Source organism: Malaclemys terrapin, chromosome 5, assembly GCF_027887155.1.
Source record: "Malaclemys terrapin pileata isolate rMalTer1 chromosome 5, rMalTer1.hap1, whole genome shotgun sequence".
Taxonomy (NCBI): Eukaryota; Metazoa; Chordata; order Testudines; family Emydidae; genus Malaclemys; species Malaclemys terrapin.
Genome location: NC_071509.1, coordinates 23,914,591 through 23,930,802, shown reverse-complemented (window position 1 = coordinate 23,930,802; position 16,212 = coordinate 23,914,591). Strand labels below are relative to the sequence as shown.

The 16,212-nt window shown below is 41.3% G+C and overlaps 1 protein-coding gene across 2 annotated transcripts in view; it reads left to right on the top strand.

Annotated features, from left to right (window-relative positions):
• The window catches only part of SORCS2 (sortilin related VPS10 domain containing receptor 2), an 818,166-nt gene that overhangs the window by 718,987 nt on the left and 82,967 nt on the right, over positions 1-16,212 (top strand). For both annotated transcript variants that reach the window (XM_054030250.1, XM_054030251.1), the window contains exons 10-11: positions 8,571-8,717; positions 10,744-10,846. In XM_054030250.1, coding sequence (XP_053886225.1) covers positions 8,571-8,717; positions 10,744-10,846 — 250 coding nt within the window. The remainder of the gene's footprint in view (positions 1-8,570; positions 8,718-10,743; positions 10,847-16,212) is intronic.

Here is a 16,212-nt window from a genome sequence, read left to right as displayed (position 1 = left end):
GGACACTTAATTTACAGCATACTTATATTGTGCTAGTAATTGCTTATTTAATACCCCAAACTGCATGCCTTACTCATACATTTATTCCTCAATCATGTGACTTAGCCCCATTGATTTCAGTTGAGTGTTTGTAATATTTGCACAATTGTCCGTTATGTGGTCACTACACACACTATATGTTGTAAATGCTGAGGGGCCCTCTGTATGCTCCCCCTTCATAGTAAAATGGCACAGGAAAGTTCTGCAATAGTTACTACAGAACAGATCTATGGTAGTTAGTATGTATCATACTCTCTAGTCATAAGAAGAAAATGACTGCCGAACAATAGGGGCTGTTGGCTGCTGAGTGCTGTTGAAAATGTGCTGCTTCATTTAGATGCCTGAACTCTTTTGAAAACATGGTCATTTATTTAGGTGCCTCTGTGGGAGCTGCTAGGCACTGAGGTCTTGAAAATCAGGCTTTATATGACTCCCACAGGGTGGCAAAAATGGTAGAGCCGGCCCTGGACTCCCATCACCAAACTATCTGAGGACTTCACAATCTTTTTATGTATGTATCCTCACAACATCCCTGCTAGGAAAGGAAGGACAAATATTCCTATTTTACAGATGTGGAACTCAGACAGAGAGAGTGTCTCACGCTAGCACCTTAGCCACTGGGTGATCTTTCCTCTCTGTGGGCTTTGGATCAATCCTGTATACACTATCACCATGCAAATCATCAGTAATAAAATAATAATTAGTATCAAATCTATACCATGCTAACAGGTCTGCTGTCCCATAAGTCTGCAGGCAGAGCTCTCATTAATGTTAATATCAAAGGGAGTTTGGAATGAGGGCAAAATATACTCTTAACTATTACAGATTGAGAGAGATGAAAGAGTATGCAGAATAACAATCTTAGTGAAAACTAGCCATTCCTGATCATACCGAGAGCTGATGACACTTATTCAAGTACAAAGCTGTAATAAATCCTCAGATTATGTTAAGCATCCACATGTCTGCTGAAGAGAGGGAGAGAACATTTTGACCTGAATTCAGGGAATGGCATTTAATCTGGCAAAGTGTTTTTCTTCTTAATGAAAACTTCAAAGAATGTGATCCCAAAATCACAGAGCAAGCTCTCGGTTTTAAAAGTCTCTCTTGCCTCACACAGGAACTCTCCTTGCTTCTCTTCTTCTTCCTTTAGCACATCTCTGCCCCTCCATACACCCTACTCCCCAAAAAGTAACATTCTGGTCCAGTTGTACTTCCATTAGATTCTGGGCTATGTGATTCCTCTGAGCAGGATCTGAGAGAATAGATACCAGAAGGGATCATTATGATTATCTGGTCTGATCTCCTATATACCACAGGCCATCGAACTTCCCCAAAATAAGTCCTAGAGCAGATCTTTTAGAGAAACATCCGAGGTTGATTTAAAAATTGTCAGTGACAAAGAATCCCGACCCTTGATAAATTGTTCAAGAATCTAATTATTCTCACTTTAAAATGTACACTTTATTTCCAGTCTGTCTAGCTTCAGCTTCCAGCCATTGGATCGTGTTATACTTTTATCTGCCTGATTGAAATGCTCATTATTAAATATTTGTTCCCCACATGGGAATATAATCAAGTCACCCCTTAATTTTCTCTTTGTTAAGCTAAATAGATTGAGCTCTTTGAGTTTACTCCTGTAAGGCATGTTTTCTAATCCTTTAATTATGCTCGTGGCTCTTCTCTGAACCTCTCCAATTTATCAACATTCTTCTTGAGTAGTGGACACAAGAACTGGATGCAGTATTCCAGCAGCAGTGGCAGTGCCAAATATACAGGAAAAATAACCTCTCTACTCCTCCAAGATTCCCTTGTTCATGCATCCCGGGATGGCATTAGCTCTTTTTGGTCACAGTGTCAGACTGGGAGCATCTATTCAGCTGATTATTCACTACAACCCTCATGTCTTTTTTTAGAGTTGCTGCTTCCCAGGATAGAATTCCCCCATGGCATACTTTCCTTTTTCCTAGATGTATACATTTACATTTAGCTGTATTAATATACATATTGTTTGCTTCTGCCCAGTGATCCAAATCACTGTGAATCAGTAATCTCTCATCTTTATTATTTACCACTCTCCCAATTTTTGTGTCAGCTGCAAACTCGATCAGTAATGTTTTTATGTTTTCTTCCAGGTCATTGATAAAATTGTTAAATAGCATAGGGCCAAGAATTGATTCCTGCCGACCCTACTGGAAACCCACCCATTCTATGATGATTCCATGTTTACAGTTACATTGCATATCATTTTATTTTATATCATTCTAGTTTGTTAATCAAAATATCATGCAGTCAAATGCCTTACAGAAATCTAAGTATATTGTGTCAACACATTACCATTATCAACCCAACTTGTAATCTCCAAAAAAAAAAGTATCAGGTTAATTTGAGAGGTTTTATTTTCCATAAATCCATGTTGTTGCATTAATTACAATATCCTTCTTTAATTCTTTATTAATCAAATCTCTTATCAGCCCCTCCATTATCTTACCTGGGATCAGTGTCAGGCTAACAGACCTATAATGACCTGTGTCATCCCATTTACCCATTTTAAAAATTGGCACAACATTAGCTTTCTTCCAGTCTTCCGGAACTTCTCCAGTACTGCAAGACTTACTGAAAAATCAACATTAATAGTCCAACAAGCTCATTAGCCAGCTCTTTTAAAACTCTTGAATGTAAGTTATCCAGACCTGCTGATTTAAAAATGTCTGATTTTAGTAGCTGCTGTTTAACATCCTCCTGAAATACTAGTGGAGGGTTATCAACACCACATGATGAGACCATATCATCTTTCTTCCCTCCAAATACAGAACAGAAATATTTATTGAACACTTCTGCCTTTTCTGCATTATTACTGATAATTCTACCATTTCTACCAATACCATAGTTGGGGTTTGTTTTGTTCCTAATACATTTAAAAACTCCTTATTGTCCTTAATTCTGCTGGCCATAGATTTCTCCTTGTGTCCCTTGGCTTCCCCTAGCAATTTTATGCAATTCCTAATTTCTGATTTATATTCATTACTATCACCTTCCCCTTTCTTTGGTATGTTACATACATTTTTTTTTGTTTTTGTTTTTTTCACAACTGCCTTTGCTTCCCTGCTAAATCAACTTGGGTTTTTAACCAGTGTGGCCTTCTTTCCTGATTGTGGGATTATGTCAGAAATCAGTGGTTCAGGAGCCAGATTAACAATCAGCATTACCCAAAAGAGCCGCAGTAGTTTGCTGCACATTGATCTCTTTCTTTCTTTTTCTTTTAATATGAATTTTTATTGGAAAAGTTTTCATAGACATTTTAAAAGAACAAAAGACAAATATAAAACCAAACAAATTAAATGAGCATAGCTCTATTCATAGCTTGCCCCATTGTCTTTAATTATAGTACTAAATCACCCTCACTTCCTATTGAAGGGTGAAGCGCATAATAACTAAACTAAATAAATGTCTAGGGCCGGCCGCGAGCTGGAGTAAAATAGCATAGCTGTATTCATTTGGCTGGCTTTCAGTCTTTAATTATATTATTCTTCCGTTCATATTTTAAGTTATACACTGTCTTTGCTGGGTTTTTTATTGCTGTAAATTTAAGAATAAATGGTTACTTTATCATTCATAATAGCAGTGCATTCTGCTGTTATTGTGCAAATGATATTAGTATTTTTAGCATAGCTGTTACATTGAACAGGCTAAAATAAAGCAGCTATGTTATCTTTAGGGGCTTCTATTGTTTTTATTTGCCTCTGCAATAGCTATAACAATATTAGAAAGGATAGAAGGACAGAATGGAGAAAGTAACCATGGGAAAAATGAAGACTGGCCATTGCTCTGAAGTTACACTGGAATAAAACTGGTGTAACTCAGTGCTCATTTAAGCCCAGAGTGTTTATAAATGGATGTTGAGTTGTTCTTATATATCTCATCATTCTAAGGGTGGGGGAGGGCAATCACTGGAGAATGACCTTTAAAATAACCAGTAGAGGAGAGAATTACATGGGTTTTTTCAAAGTATATTTTCTATTGATTTGTATTAATTAGAAAAAAACACTTGAATATAATTCACTTTAGTCGTTGAACCTCAGTTAGGGCAGCCTGGAAGCAGAATGAAGCAAAAGGTTTGAAGCTGTGACTCGTGATCAATGCAGTGATGTCGTTTATTATTTGAATGCTGACAATGTGCCTACGTACTGTACAGATAATGGTACTGACAAGTCCCTGCCATGAGGGTCCATACCACAAAATCTTACTACTAAGTGTAGCGTTTAGTATGATGAGTAGGCCAAGTAACTTCTCATGTCATAATCTACAAAAGCGATTTAAAAAAAAAAATCAAGGTGCTATTTAAAAGTGATGGTGAAGTCCCAAACTAGAACCCTACAAAAAAGTTATGCAAGAAAAATATCTCAAAACCAAAATAAATATAACAAGAAAATAATAAAAGAAAACCTGGTGCCAGGTCCTCTGCTCCATGGAGCATCACTGTTTTATACCAACATGGGATCTGGCACATGGAGTCGTGAAACAAAAATAAATAGAAGCAATAAAAAATATTGTACAGCAAAACTAAGGAATCATTTTAACTAACTACTGAAAATGTCATTGGGACTTCTATGGTAGTAACCAGTATGTCCTCTAGTAAGTTTTTGGATGATCAGGCCCTAAAATTGACGATCTACAAAAATTCTTTTGAACCTTTCTCTAAGTGATAAATGAAAATTGGTGCCTCAATCTAAAGGATTGCTGTACCTTCTACTACATTAATGAACTTCATTCATACAAGTAGTTTCATAGACTTCAGTGGCAGTATTCATATAAAGTTACATACTTGCCTAAGCGTTTTAGAGTGGTTCATATTTTAAGAACTAAAGAAATATGGTCAGAAATTGCAATAGCAATATGCAGTAAGAAAGCACAAATGTAATTGTAGATATTGCATTAGGTTTCTCAATGTTCTAAGTACTTCAGAATGTTCTACAGAAACTAAGGCCTAGTCTACACTAAAATGTTAAGTCAACATAAGCCACTGTGTGTCAACCTAGTTGTGCATGTGTCTACACTTAAATTTATTTCCTCCCAACGTAAGCGTCCCATTATGATGACACAGTAATGCCACCTCTCCAATCAGTGTTGAGCAATGGGTGATGTACTGAGGCCAGTGCAACACTGGTGTAGACACTGTATTACCTATGTTGACTAGGGTTGCCAGATGTCCTGTTTTTGACCAGAAAGCCTGGTCAAAAAGGGATCCTGGCAGCTCCGGTCAGCAGCACTGACCGGGCCGCTAAAAGTCTGGTTGGTGGTGCAGCAGGGCTCAAGCACCTGCCTGGCCTGGCTCCGCACAGCTTTTGGAAGCAGCAACATGTCCCTGTGGCCTGTAGGCACAGGGGGCAGCCAGGGAGGCTCCATCTGCTGCCTCCCCTCCTCCCCGAGCGCCGGCTCTGCAGTTCCCTTTGACCTGCAGGTGAGGGCAGTGTGCGGAGTCACCTGGCTGCCCCTGCGCCTAGGAGCCAGAGAGGGGACATGTTGCTGTTCCTGAGGTAAGCGCCACCCAGAGCCTGCACACCCTCTCCCATGCCCAACCCCCTGCCCCAGGTTGAAACTCCCTTCCACAGACTCCTTCCCAGAGCCCACACCCCAACCCCCTGCCCCAGCCTTGAGCCTCTTCCCACACTCAAACTTCCTCCCAGAGCTGCACCCACTCCCACACTCCAAATGCTTTGGAGAATGGCCCAGGAGTCCCAGCAGGAAAAGGAGAGGGAGATGCACCAGGACATAATGGGGCTTATGCAGCAGCAAACACAGATGCTGCAGACTATTGTGGACCTACAGGTTCAACAATCATGGGCTGGCCTCCCTTCACAGTCCATGGAGAACTCCATTATAGTGCCTCCCTAGCACCCTTCTCAACAGTCCATGAAGCATCAGCGGCTGCATCATACCCCATCCACTCCACACAGGGGGACATTAAGGACAACCACAGCTTCACATGCACTGACCTGTGAGAACCATGGTTGCTGTATGTGTAGCTGAAATGGACATGAATGTTCTTTCCCCTTCTTAAGATCCATACATTTATTACATTTGTAATGTATTTGCTATTTAACTTGCACAGAATTTTTTTGGAGTGTTTTGGTTATGCAATAACATTTTATTGTCTGGAAAATAATTCATCTTTATTAGTTCCCAATATATCGTGCAGAATGCCTAGCAGTACTGAAAGCACCCACTTACTTTTTGGTGTACAGTGTGACACATTTCACAGGATCAGTGATAAACACAGTGTAATAATAATAAATGTACAGCAAGCACCACAAAATTAAAAGATGCATTGATAGGGTTATATTCATAAATGTACACCAAGCACAACACAATTCCTAACAGGCCCCAAAATAGCAGAACCAGGTAGAGCACAGTATACCACAGTGCTTTACTGTGGCTCACTGTCCACGTGCCCTTTCAAAGCCTTCTTGAGCTGTACAGCTCTGTGTTGAGCTCTTCTAATAGTCTTTGGTAGTGGCTGTTCAAACTCAGCAGACAGCTGCTCCATCTCTGCGCTCAACCCCCACAGCAACTCTCCCCCCCCCTTGCTTCACAAATATTATGCAGGACAAAACAGGTGGCTATAGCCATTGGGATGTTTTTTTCACTCAGGTCCAATCTAGTGAGTAGACAACGTCAGCATCCCTTCAATCTACCAACAGCACATTCAACTGCTTTTATGCACCTTCTGAATTTGTAATTGAATCTTTTTCTTGATGGTGTTGAGGTGACCAGTGTATGGCTTCATGAGCCAAGGGAGCAAGGGGTAGGCTCAGTCCCCCAGGATTACTGTTGGCATTTCCACATCATCAGTGGTAATCTGCTGGTCAGGAAAGAAGGTCCCTTCTTGTAGCTTTCTGAACAGTCCTGTGTTCTTAAAGATATGCGTGTCGTGTACCTTCCCTGACCAGCCAATGCTGAGGTCAGTGACGCATCCCCAGTGATCCACAAATGCTTGCATAACCAAAAAAAAGTAGCCTTTTCTGTTAATGTACTCTGTGGCAAGGTGGTCTTGTGCCAAAATGGGGATATGAGTGCCATCTGTTGCCCCATCACATTTCAGGAATCCCGTAGCTGCAAATCCCTCTACTATGTCCTGCACATTGCTAAGAGTCTCAATCCCGCATACCAGGAGATGATTAATAGCCCTGCACAATTGCATGAAAACGGCCCCCAAGTGGATTTTACACCTCCAAAATGATACTCCACTGATCAGTAAGGAATCTGGTGTTGCGAGCTTCCACAGTGCAATTGCCACTTGTTTCTGTGCTGTCAGTGCAGGTGTGATTCTGGTCTCTGGCACTGAATGGCTGGGGTAAGCTTGGTATACAAATCCAAGAGTGTGGCCTTGCACTGCTTGTCATCCCGAGACTGCATTGCGATGCAATTCCATCATTCAGTGCTCATTTCTCAGGCCGGGAAGTGAGGCTACACCATCTGCAGCTCTGTGAATGCCCAGGAGCGGCGCCAGGGTTTTTGCCACCCTAGGTGGCAGCGCTCCTCCTCAGAGCATTCGGCGGCAGGGTCCTTCCGCTCCGCGTCTTCGGGGCGCTTCAGCAGCGGGTCCCGGAGCGAGTGAAGGACCCGCCGCCAAAGCGTCCCAAAGACGCGCAGCGGAAGGACCCCCGCCACCGAATTGCTGCTGGGGATGGCAAAATGCTGCCCCCCAAATCCTGCCGCCCTAGGCAACTGCCTAGGGTTGCCTAGTGGAAGTGCCGGCCCTGTGAATGCCACCAGCAAACTTGAATTGGTTCTCTCTATGTCCTGCAGCAGTCTGTCCTCCACAAAATCATCACACTTCTTGCTGAATCAGTTCTTCTTGTGGCTCTGCAAATACTGGAGGATCATGCATCCTGTGCTTGCAATGCTCATGACAGTAGTACAGAGCTGTGCAGGCTCTGTGCTTTTGTCAGAAATGGCAGACAGCGAGGAGAGCAGTGCGGGTTTGTGAAATTTTTTAAAAAGGCATGACAATTATGGGAGATAGATGACATCATTGGATGGAGAACATTGCACGCTGGGAAGTTGACCCCTTGCTCCCAGTCACCGCTGCGTGATTTGTTCTGCCCCACTATGGATTGCCAAAACTTCCCAAAAGAGAGTGCACTGGATGGTGCTGAGTTGCACATTGGGATGCTCACCCATAGTGCACTGCAGTGTGCATTGACACAACAACTCCTGGTGAATATGCACAGTGATGACTCACGGAGCCAAGTGTGCATGTGCACAAGCAGTATAGTAACTGCAGCAGCTTCATGCCAACGTAACTTGCATTGGCAAAAGTTTGTAGTATAGACATGCCCTTAATGTCTTAGAATATGTTCAGAAACCAAAAGCACCAACTGTTGTTGTTTTTTTTTTTAATATCCATTCTTTTTTAAGAGTAAGTAATTATCTGGAATATTCAGTTTCTAAGGAACCTCTAAACCAGGAATGATCTATGCTGAAGAAGTGTTTGCAGGCTGGTCATTACCCCTCTTAATTTTATGCTCCAGGTCAGAGGTGTTAAAGGAGTCTTTTTGGCCAATCAGAAAATTGATGGGAAAGTTACAACTCTAATAACCTACAACAAAGGTCGTGACTGGGACTATCTGACCCCTCCAATCTCTGATATGAATGGTAAACCAACCAACTGCAAACCTGTAAGTGGTTCCTTTTAATGTTTTATCCAGTGTGCACAAGAACTATTTGTAGAATATATGTTGAAATGTAAATAAATGAACAGTAGTTGTCATCTCAAGCACCTAGTGCCAAGCTACATTCTCCTCTCATTTACACCAGATTTAGATGTATGTTTTAGTTTCTCTACAAAAAGAAGAACAGGAGTACTTGTGGCACCTTAGAGACTAACAAATTTATTAGAGCATAAGCTTTCGTGGACTACAGCCCACTTCTTCGGATGGCTGTAGTCCACGAAAGCTTATGCTCTAATAAATTTGTTAGTCTCTAAGGTGCCACAAGTACTCCTGTTCTTCTTTTTGCGGATACAGACTAACACGGCTGTTACTCTGAAATTAGTTTCTCTACATTAACCATGCCTTCACAAGTTATTGAGCCAAATAAATCTCTGGTTTGCTCCATCTGCAGCATTACGCGTTCTTTTGTTAGGGCTTAATTTGACTTGTATGGGACAAGTGTGCTCTAATTTACCTACCAGGCATCCTGATTCAAGGCAATCATTCATTTATTATTAATTATTTACACCGCAATGAACTTCTCTGGGAATAAGAGCACTTCATCAATAGGATTAAAAATATGAATACCTTTTATTTCTGTTTTTGCATTGTATTGTTTTATCTTAAAACACAATTACCCTATTATGAGATGGGGGGAAGTTACACAGTTGCCTGGAAATGTATGTCAAATGGCTAGTCATGTCAAAAACCCTTTTCTTTTTGTGAACGGATGTTATTACGGTTTGTTTACATGTCCCATTTACCCACAACATTTTAGTTTTTTTGTTGAGACAGCCCTGACAAGCAGATCCCCTGTGTCTTTTTCACAGGCTCTCTGCTCCACTGGACTCTTAGATCTCTGCATTTTTGGGCAGCATATATGTCTGTAGTCAGGGGCACAGACTAATCTTTATCCCTCTCTGTATAGTAGGATTAAAAGACTGAGATTAGGGGAGATGTTGACTCCCTTCAGAAGACTGGGCTACAGCAATACATGGTTCATGCTACAGGGCTTGATCCAAAGCCCACTGAAATCAGTGGAAAGACTCCCATTGACTTCAATGGGCTTTGAATCAGGGTCTCAGGCAGGTAGTGATCGATCTATCGGGGATTGATTTATTGTGTCTATACATCTAGTATAGACGCGATAAATCAATCCCCGATCACTCTGCCGTCGACTCCTGTACTCCACCGCGGTGAGAGGCAGAAGCGGAGTTGACGGGGGAGCGGCGGCAGCCGACCCCGCGCCGTGAGGACGCAAGGTAAGTCGACCTAAGATACGTCAACTTCAGCTACGTTATTCTCGTAGCTGAAGTTGCATAGCTTAGGTCGATCTCCCCTCTCCTCCCCCCCAGTGTAGACCAGGTTTTAGGGTGTGATCTTGTTCTCAGTGAAGTCAATAGCCATGCTTCATTAACTTTAGTGGGAGGAATATTGAGCTCCACATATCACTGTGGAAAGAGCAGAAAGCAGTAAGTTAATTAACCAGAGATACGATCAAACTCACTCCAAAAAAGTCATTTAAAAATATTTTTCATATAATGATTTTTTTTCCTGACAGAAGATGTTTCAGTAGAAATAGTTGTTTTTAATCTAATTCTCTTTTAGCTGATAACTGCATAAAGGCAGCCCAGGGATGATGATAACCAACAACAACAAATAAATCTTTGGTGCTTTTTATTGCTTCTTCCAAAGATCCAAGCAGTCACTCTGTCACAAAGTTATTTTGTGCTATAATTTCACACTGTCTCTTTCTGAATTGCAGACCTTGTTTTAAGGCCACGGAAATATACAGAGCCAGGGTAATTGGTTCCCGCTAGATACATCAGACTAATATTTTATTCTGGACCCTGTCTTATGAAATTCAGTCGCTTCCCCTTTTGTAAGGCAGTTGTCACTGTATGCTACTTTCTGATTGTGCATTAATTACCAAAGTTGCAGAATTGCTGTTAACAGCTTGTAAAATACTGTGTTCTTCCTCTTATCCCTAAAGCCTGATTGCCATCTTCATCTCCATCTCCGCTGGGCAGACAATCCATATGTGTCAGGAACAGTCCATACCAAGGACACTGCACCAGGGCTCATAATGGGGGCAGGTAAATGCATGAAAGTGCTTTTTTCCCCAAAAAACATTGTTGTTTCTTGTGGATCATGTTTAGTCTCATGAAGAATAATATATTGACTGTATTATAAACATTGCCCTAGTGCGCTTGCGACTGAATACCACTGATTTTAGAGAATTTGACTGGTCAAATGTGATTGGTCAAATTGTTGAATAGGAGGTTATCAACCTTTCTGCTGGGTAGCCTGCAGGGATTGTAAGGAATTATTTATCCCAAGATGTCACAAGTGCACAGGTGCATTGTGTGTATCTAGCTATCTATCAGTCATTTATGGCCCCCGCTACCATTGTGTCTGAGTCCCTCACAATCTTTAATGTATTTATTCTAACAGCCCTGTGAAGCAGGGAAGCGCTATTATCCCTATTTTCCATGCGGGGGAGTGAGGCACAGAGTGTCTAAGGTTATGTCTTCACTACCCGCCGGATCGGCAGGTAGCGATCGATCCAGCGGGGATTGATTTATCGCGTCTAGTCTAGACACGATAAATCGACCCCCCCGAGCGTTCTCCCGTCGACTCCTGTACTCCAGTGCCACGAGAGGCACAACCAGAGTCGATGGGGGAGCGGCAGTAGTGGACTCATCGCAGTGAAGACACCATGGTAAGTCCATCTAAGTTATTCACGTAGCTGAAGTTGCATAACTTAGATCGATCCCTCCCTCAGTGTAGACCAGGGCTAAGTGTCTTGCCCAAGGTCACACAGGAAGTCTATGGTGGAGCAGGGAATTGACTCTAGGTCTTCCAAGCCTTTGGCAATTGTCCTAACCACTGGACTAGCCTCCTCTCTTCATATTTATATGGTGAAATGTTTCATCTTGTTCTGCAGGATCGTGTACTGGCCACTGAGACCATTGTTCTAATCTAGTATGGCAAATCTTTTTTTTCTTTACACTTAATGCACGTATAATTATCTTACTGTATTTATTAACTTCTTTATCCATGACAAGGCAGGTATGAGAGATAAGGTAAAAGTGGTTATTGCAGCAGTGTATAGGAGTCAGGTTTGGATTCTCTGTCATTCCATGTGTACTGTATTGCATCAGAGCAGTGGTCCCCAAACTTTTTACCTTGTGACCCATCTGACCCCTGTCTGTACCCTTCCTACGGAGCCAGAAGTGAGGCCATGGCTGGCCGAGGCTGGGGCCACTGCTTGGGGTAGGAGCCTGCAGCTGTGGCCAGGGGCGGGGCCCCAGGCACGGGGTGGGCAGCCAGGACCCTAGGCATTGGGCGGGCAGCCGGGGCCAGGGCCAAGAGCAGAGCTGGGTGGCATTCCCTCTCTGGCCCCCGTGGGGGCGGGTCCGGGCCCTAGCTGCACCCCCGGAATGTTACTCCACATCCTCCTAGGGGGGCACACCCCTCAGATTGAAGACCTCTGCATTAGAGAGAAGTGACTAACTACATGTAACATATAAAATCCCCATAGATATGCTGACCAGTCAATATGAAAAATGTCCATATAAATCTGCTTTGCTTTTTTAGCTTTGTGAGTCAACAATTCAGTTCCTCTGAATGTCATGTTTCTTCTTCTTCAAGTTATTGAGACATCAGGTTTGAGCTATAATATCAGCTGCTTAGTTTATTTAGGTTTTATTTTCTTATTTTTGTGTCTCATGTTAAATTTAAATTAAACACACCCGCACACACACAGAGCTACTCTGTTTGGAAAAAATATATTTTCTCATTGTTATTGCGTGTTCTGTCTCAGTTTACATCAGTGGAAGGTTTGACGCCATCAGTTACTTTGATAAACACTGGCAGATGCCATACACTTTCCAAAAACAAAATGCAATTGCTAATTATTGTTTAAATTGTCCTGTGGCTACTGAGGTGAAAACCGTGGTGAAATCCTACCCCACTGAAGTCAATTGGAGTTTTGCCATTGACTTATGAAGCCAAGATTTCACCCAATGTCTTTAAACTGCTTTTTTCTATAAAATATCCAAATTAGTTTTTTTAAGTTACAGGCGTGTATCTTGGCATTTTTTAAAACAACAACAACAACTTCCTTTGTGGGCAGACATTATAGAAAAGTATCATAAATCTATTCTATGTATTCTGTTCTTTTCTATGTATGCTCTTTTGTATGTATGCATCACCATAGTAGCTGCGCACCTTCCAGCAGTGCATGCAACAATGTGACAAACATTGGTTACATGTGGTTTATTCTTTCTCTCAACCTCTCCCTCTGTGTGTGTGCACTATCCTGTTTGGATTTGGTAGGGTTGTTTTTGTTTATTTTGTAAAACGTGGGTTTATATCAGAAAAGGCTAGAGAAGTGTGCCTTGCCCTTGGAGTAGAAGGTGGTGAGGCCTGTCTGAGAGCTTCCCCTGAGAAAGCTCTGTCTCTTGCAGGGATGTGCTGTATCCTTGTGTTAAAAAAGTCCATTGTGCCTGAGGAGTAGAATTGTCAATCACAGTCCTCATCGAGGAGTTTTAGGCAATCTTTTAGATCTCCTGGGCCCAGGCCTGTGAGAGGTTTGAAGATATGGACCAAGACTGTGAACTAGACTTGATTGAGTCTAGTTCAAATTCAAAAGCTTTCAAAACTATGAGGCTATTCCTAATAACCCTTACCCATGGGAGTAGTTCTTACTCCAAAGAGTAGTCCCACTAAAGTCTGCGGGCTATTCTTGTGAATAAGGACTTTTCCATGATTAGCAGTTTGGAAGAGTTGGCTCTAAATACATGCAGGAGTCAATCTGCATCTGAAATACTGCTGTCTTTGGCAGCACAAGGGAGCAACCGGGTACACAGCTGGCAGACATCTCTCTACAAAACAGCATGGGGTGGGAGAGGAGGAAAGTTTGGGCAAGAACACTGGGGCAGACCTATATGCTGACAGAATGTGCCATGGAATCATTGATGTCCAAGTCAAGCAGGGAGAAAATCTTGGTTTTTGAGGCCTCTTCTGAAAGCCCCCTACACAGGAAACTACTTGCACCAGGGAAGAGAAAAGCCCGAGTCAGTTAACATGTATTACCTTGGTGTCGAGTCTTTCAAACCTGGTGCACATAAGCAATTAAATGAAAGATGTTCAGTCTTATCTGGCAGACTTGGTACAAGAAACACACACTTCTCACCAGACATACTTTACACCCAGAGACAGCCTGTATTTCTTTTGGGGCCTGGTCAGAGAATTGATGAAGATATGCAAATCAGTAAAGGGTAGTGGGTGTTTCAGCATGTATGAGAATCAGTGTCTTTGGGCCACATCATGTTCTGAATGAAATAAATGGGAATTTTACCATTATATTCAATGAGCGAAGGAGTAGAATGGTGGTGTGCAAATCACAGGGCTCAGGATATTGAACTGTGCATTTATTTTAATTTTAAATAATTATAATTGGAGAACAGCATTAATACCTAGAATACTTGGGAAAGAGACAATAATAGGATGTTAACATTGCTTCATTTTAAGCCCCAGTATTTGTAATTTACAGAATGAAAATTCTACTTTATTAAAACGTGATAAATAGTTCTGAGAAATAAATATTGTTAGTATTTAAATGTATGTAAATTGTGCAGACAAAATATTAAATGTAATAGCTGCACATTAAAACATTATTTTTAAAACTAGTCTTCTCCCTTTAAGGACTGTAATAGGATTTCACATTTGCACTTGATTTTACTGCATTTTAATCTGGGCAAAAGCTTCTATGGTATAAGCCATTCAACGTGGGCCAATTGATGTGTAAATTTTTACATTCAGCCTCAAACCTGTAAAGGATTCTTCTGTGAAAAATGCTAAGAGAAGTGTAAATTTTCAGATTCCAGTTTACTGACTTTCTGTTCTTAGCCTCTTTTCCAGACAATAAATCAAGCAAATAGTTCATATTGAACAAATTGCAGAGGTTAATTAAAATATATATTGAGTACTTCAGCTGCTGTACAGAACAGTTAAGTTACTCTTTGTCATCTCTGGCCCAAATGTGCTGTATATGTTGTATTAAAGTTCAGGTCTTCATGCATGGAGATTGCATGTTATGACACCATTGCAATAAAGGAAAAAAGAACAGACAGATGTTTGACTTCTACTGACACATACACATTCCTCTCAAATACACATTGTCAGATTCTCCCCCTCCCCCCCATTATAAAACAATAACTTCAAATTGCCAAACAAACACCACTTGGCTGGGGCAGGGCCATTTGACCAAAAAGTAGTTTTGCCTTATTGCTCTATGATGACGTGACTATTAGCTTTGAAATAAAAAACTATTGGCTGGCTAGCCATTGCTTGAAACAAATCACATGGTTACATGAGCTAACAATGTGTTAGACATTACAGAAACATCTGGAAGAGGATATGCATGATATTATGCTAAATTTTGGGGGGCCCCCAATATTTGAAGAATTTAAATCTATCCCATTCTGGGTTGCATTTGGGTACCCATTTATTTGCACTGAAGCATGTCTTCTATAATGTAGAAAAGAAAAAGATTTGAAAATTAATTAAATAAATAAATAAATACATAACACACATTAATGAATGGAAAATGTATTACTGAAAAAAGTTAAAATGGCATGAAACTAAAATAAACAAAAAGGTCACACACTAATTGTGTAAGAACAGAAACTAAAATTGAGGGAATTCACTTGCAGTAATTCAAGATAGTGGGCAGGCCTATTGGTAGAGAAAGATTCATGTGATCTTATAAGTTAAGCCTGAAGTTTTTCAATAGAGGGAGTCTGTAGAAAAACCTTTTAAAAGGGTATGGTGAACCTATACCCCTGAGGTTCCAGCTATTAGAGGACATTTTTGGCCTTATGGGTTAAAAAGTGATCTCCTGTGGGCTACAATAGTCTCGTTTACAGCTTTGAATGGTATACAGTACAGCTGGTTACGTTTTCAGCCCAGGGTGGAATAACTTTTTCAATATAAATTTGAACTGTCATCAGTGTATAGTAGTATTATTTTGTTATTTATTATTTGTTTCAATGGAGACAGTGCACGTGGGCCTGATCCAGACCCCACTGAAGTAAATGAAAAGACTTGCTCTTGCTGTGCTCCTATGGAACTATTCCAGATTTCTTCTGATGTAGCCAGGGGTAGAACTTGTTCCAAATCACCAGGCAAACAGTGGTAATGGGCAGTGGTGCTGCAGTTTGTGTGTGCATGCATTGCATTCAATGAACCTTAGAATATGGATGGGTGGGACTAGAGCAGGGGGGGAAATTTTGGACAAATAGTTTATTTGCTGAAAATGTAGTTTCAGTCAACCCAAAACTATTTGTGACAAGAATTAGCCAAATTAGTTGCCACCACTGCCTCCCGCCTTATAACATTTCCCCCAGTGGTTAGAGTTCGCACTGGGGCTGTGGAAGCAGGGCCAGTGCTAGCA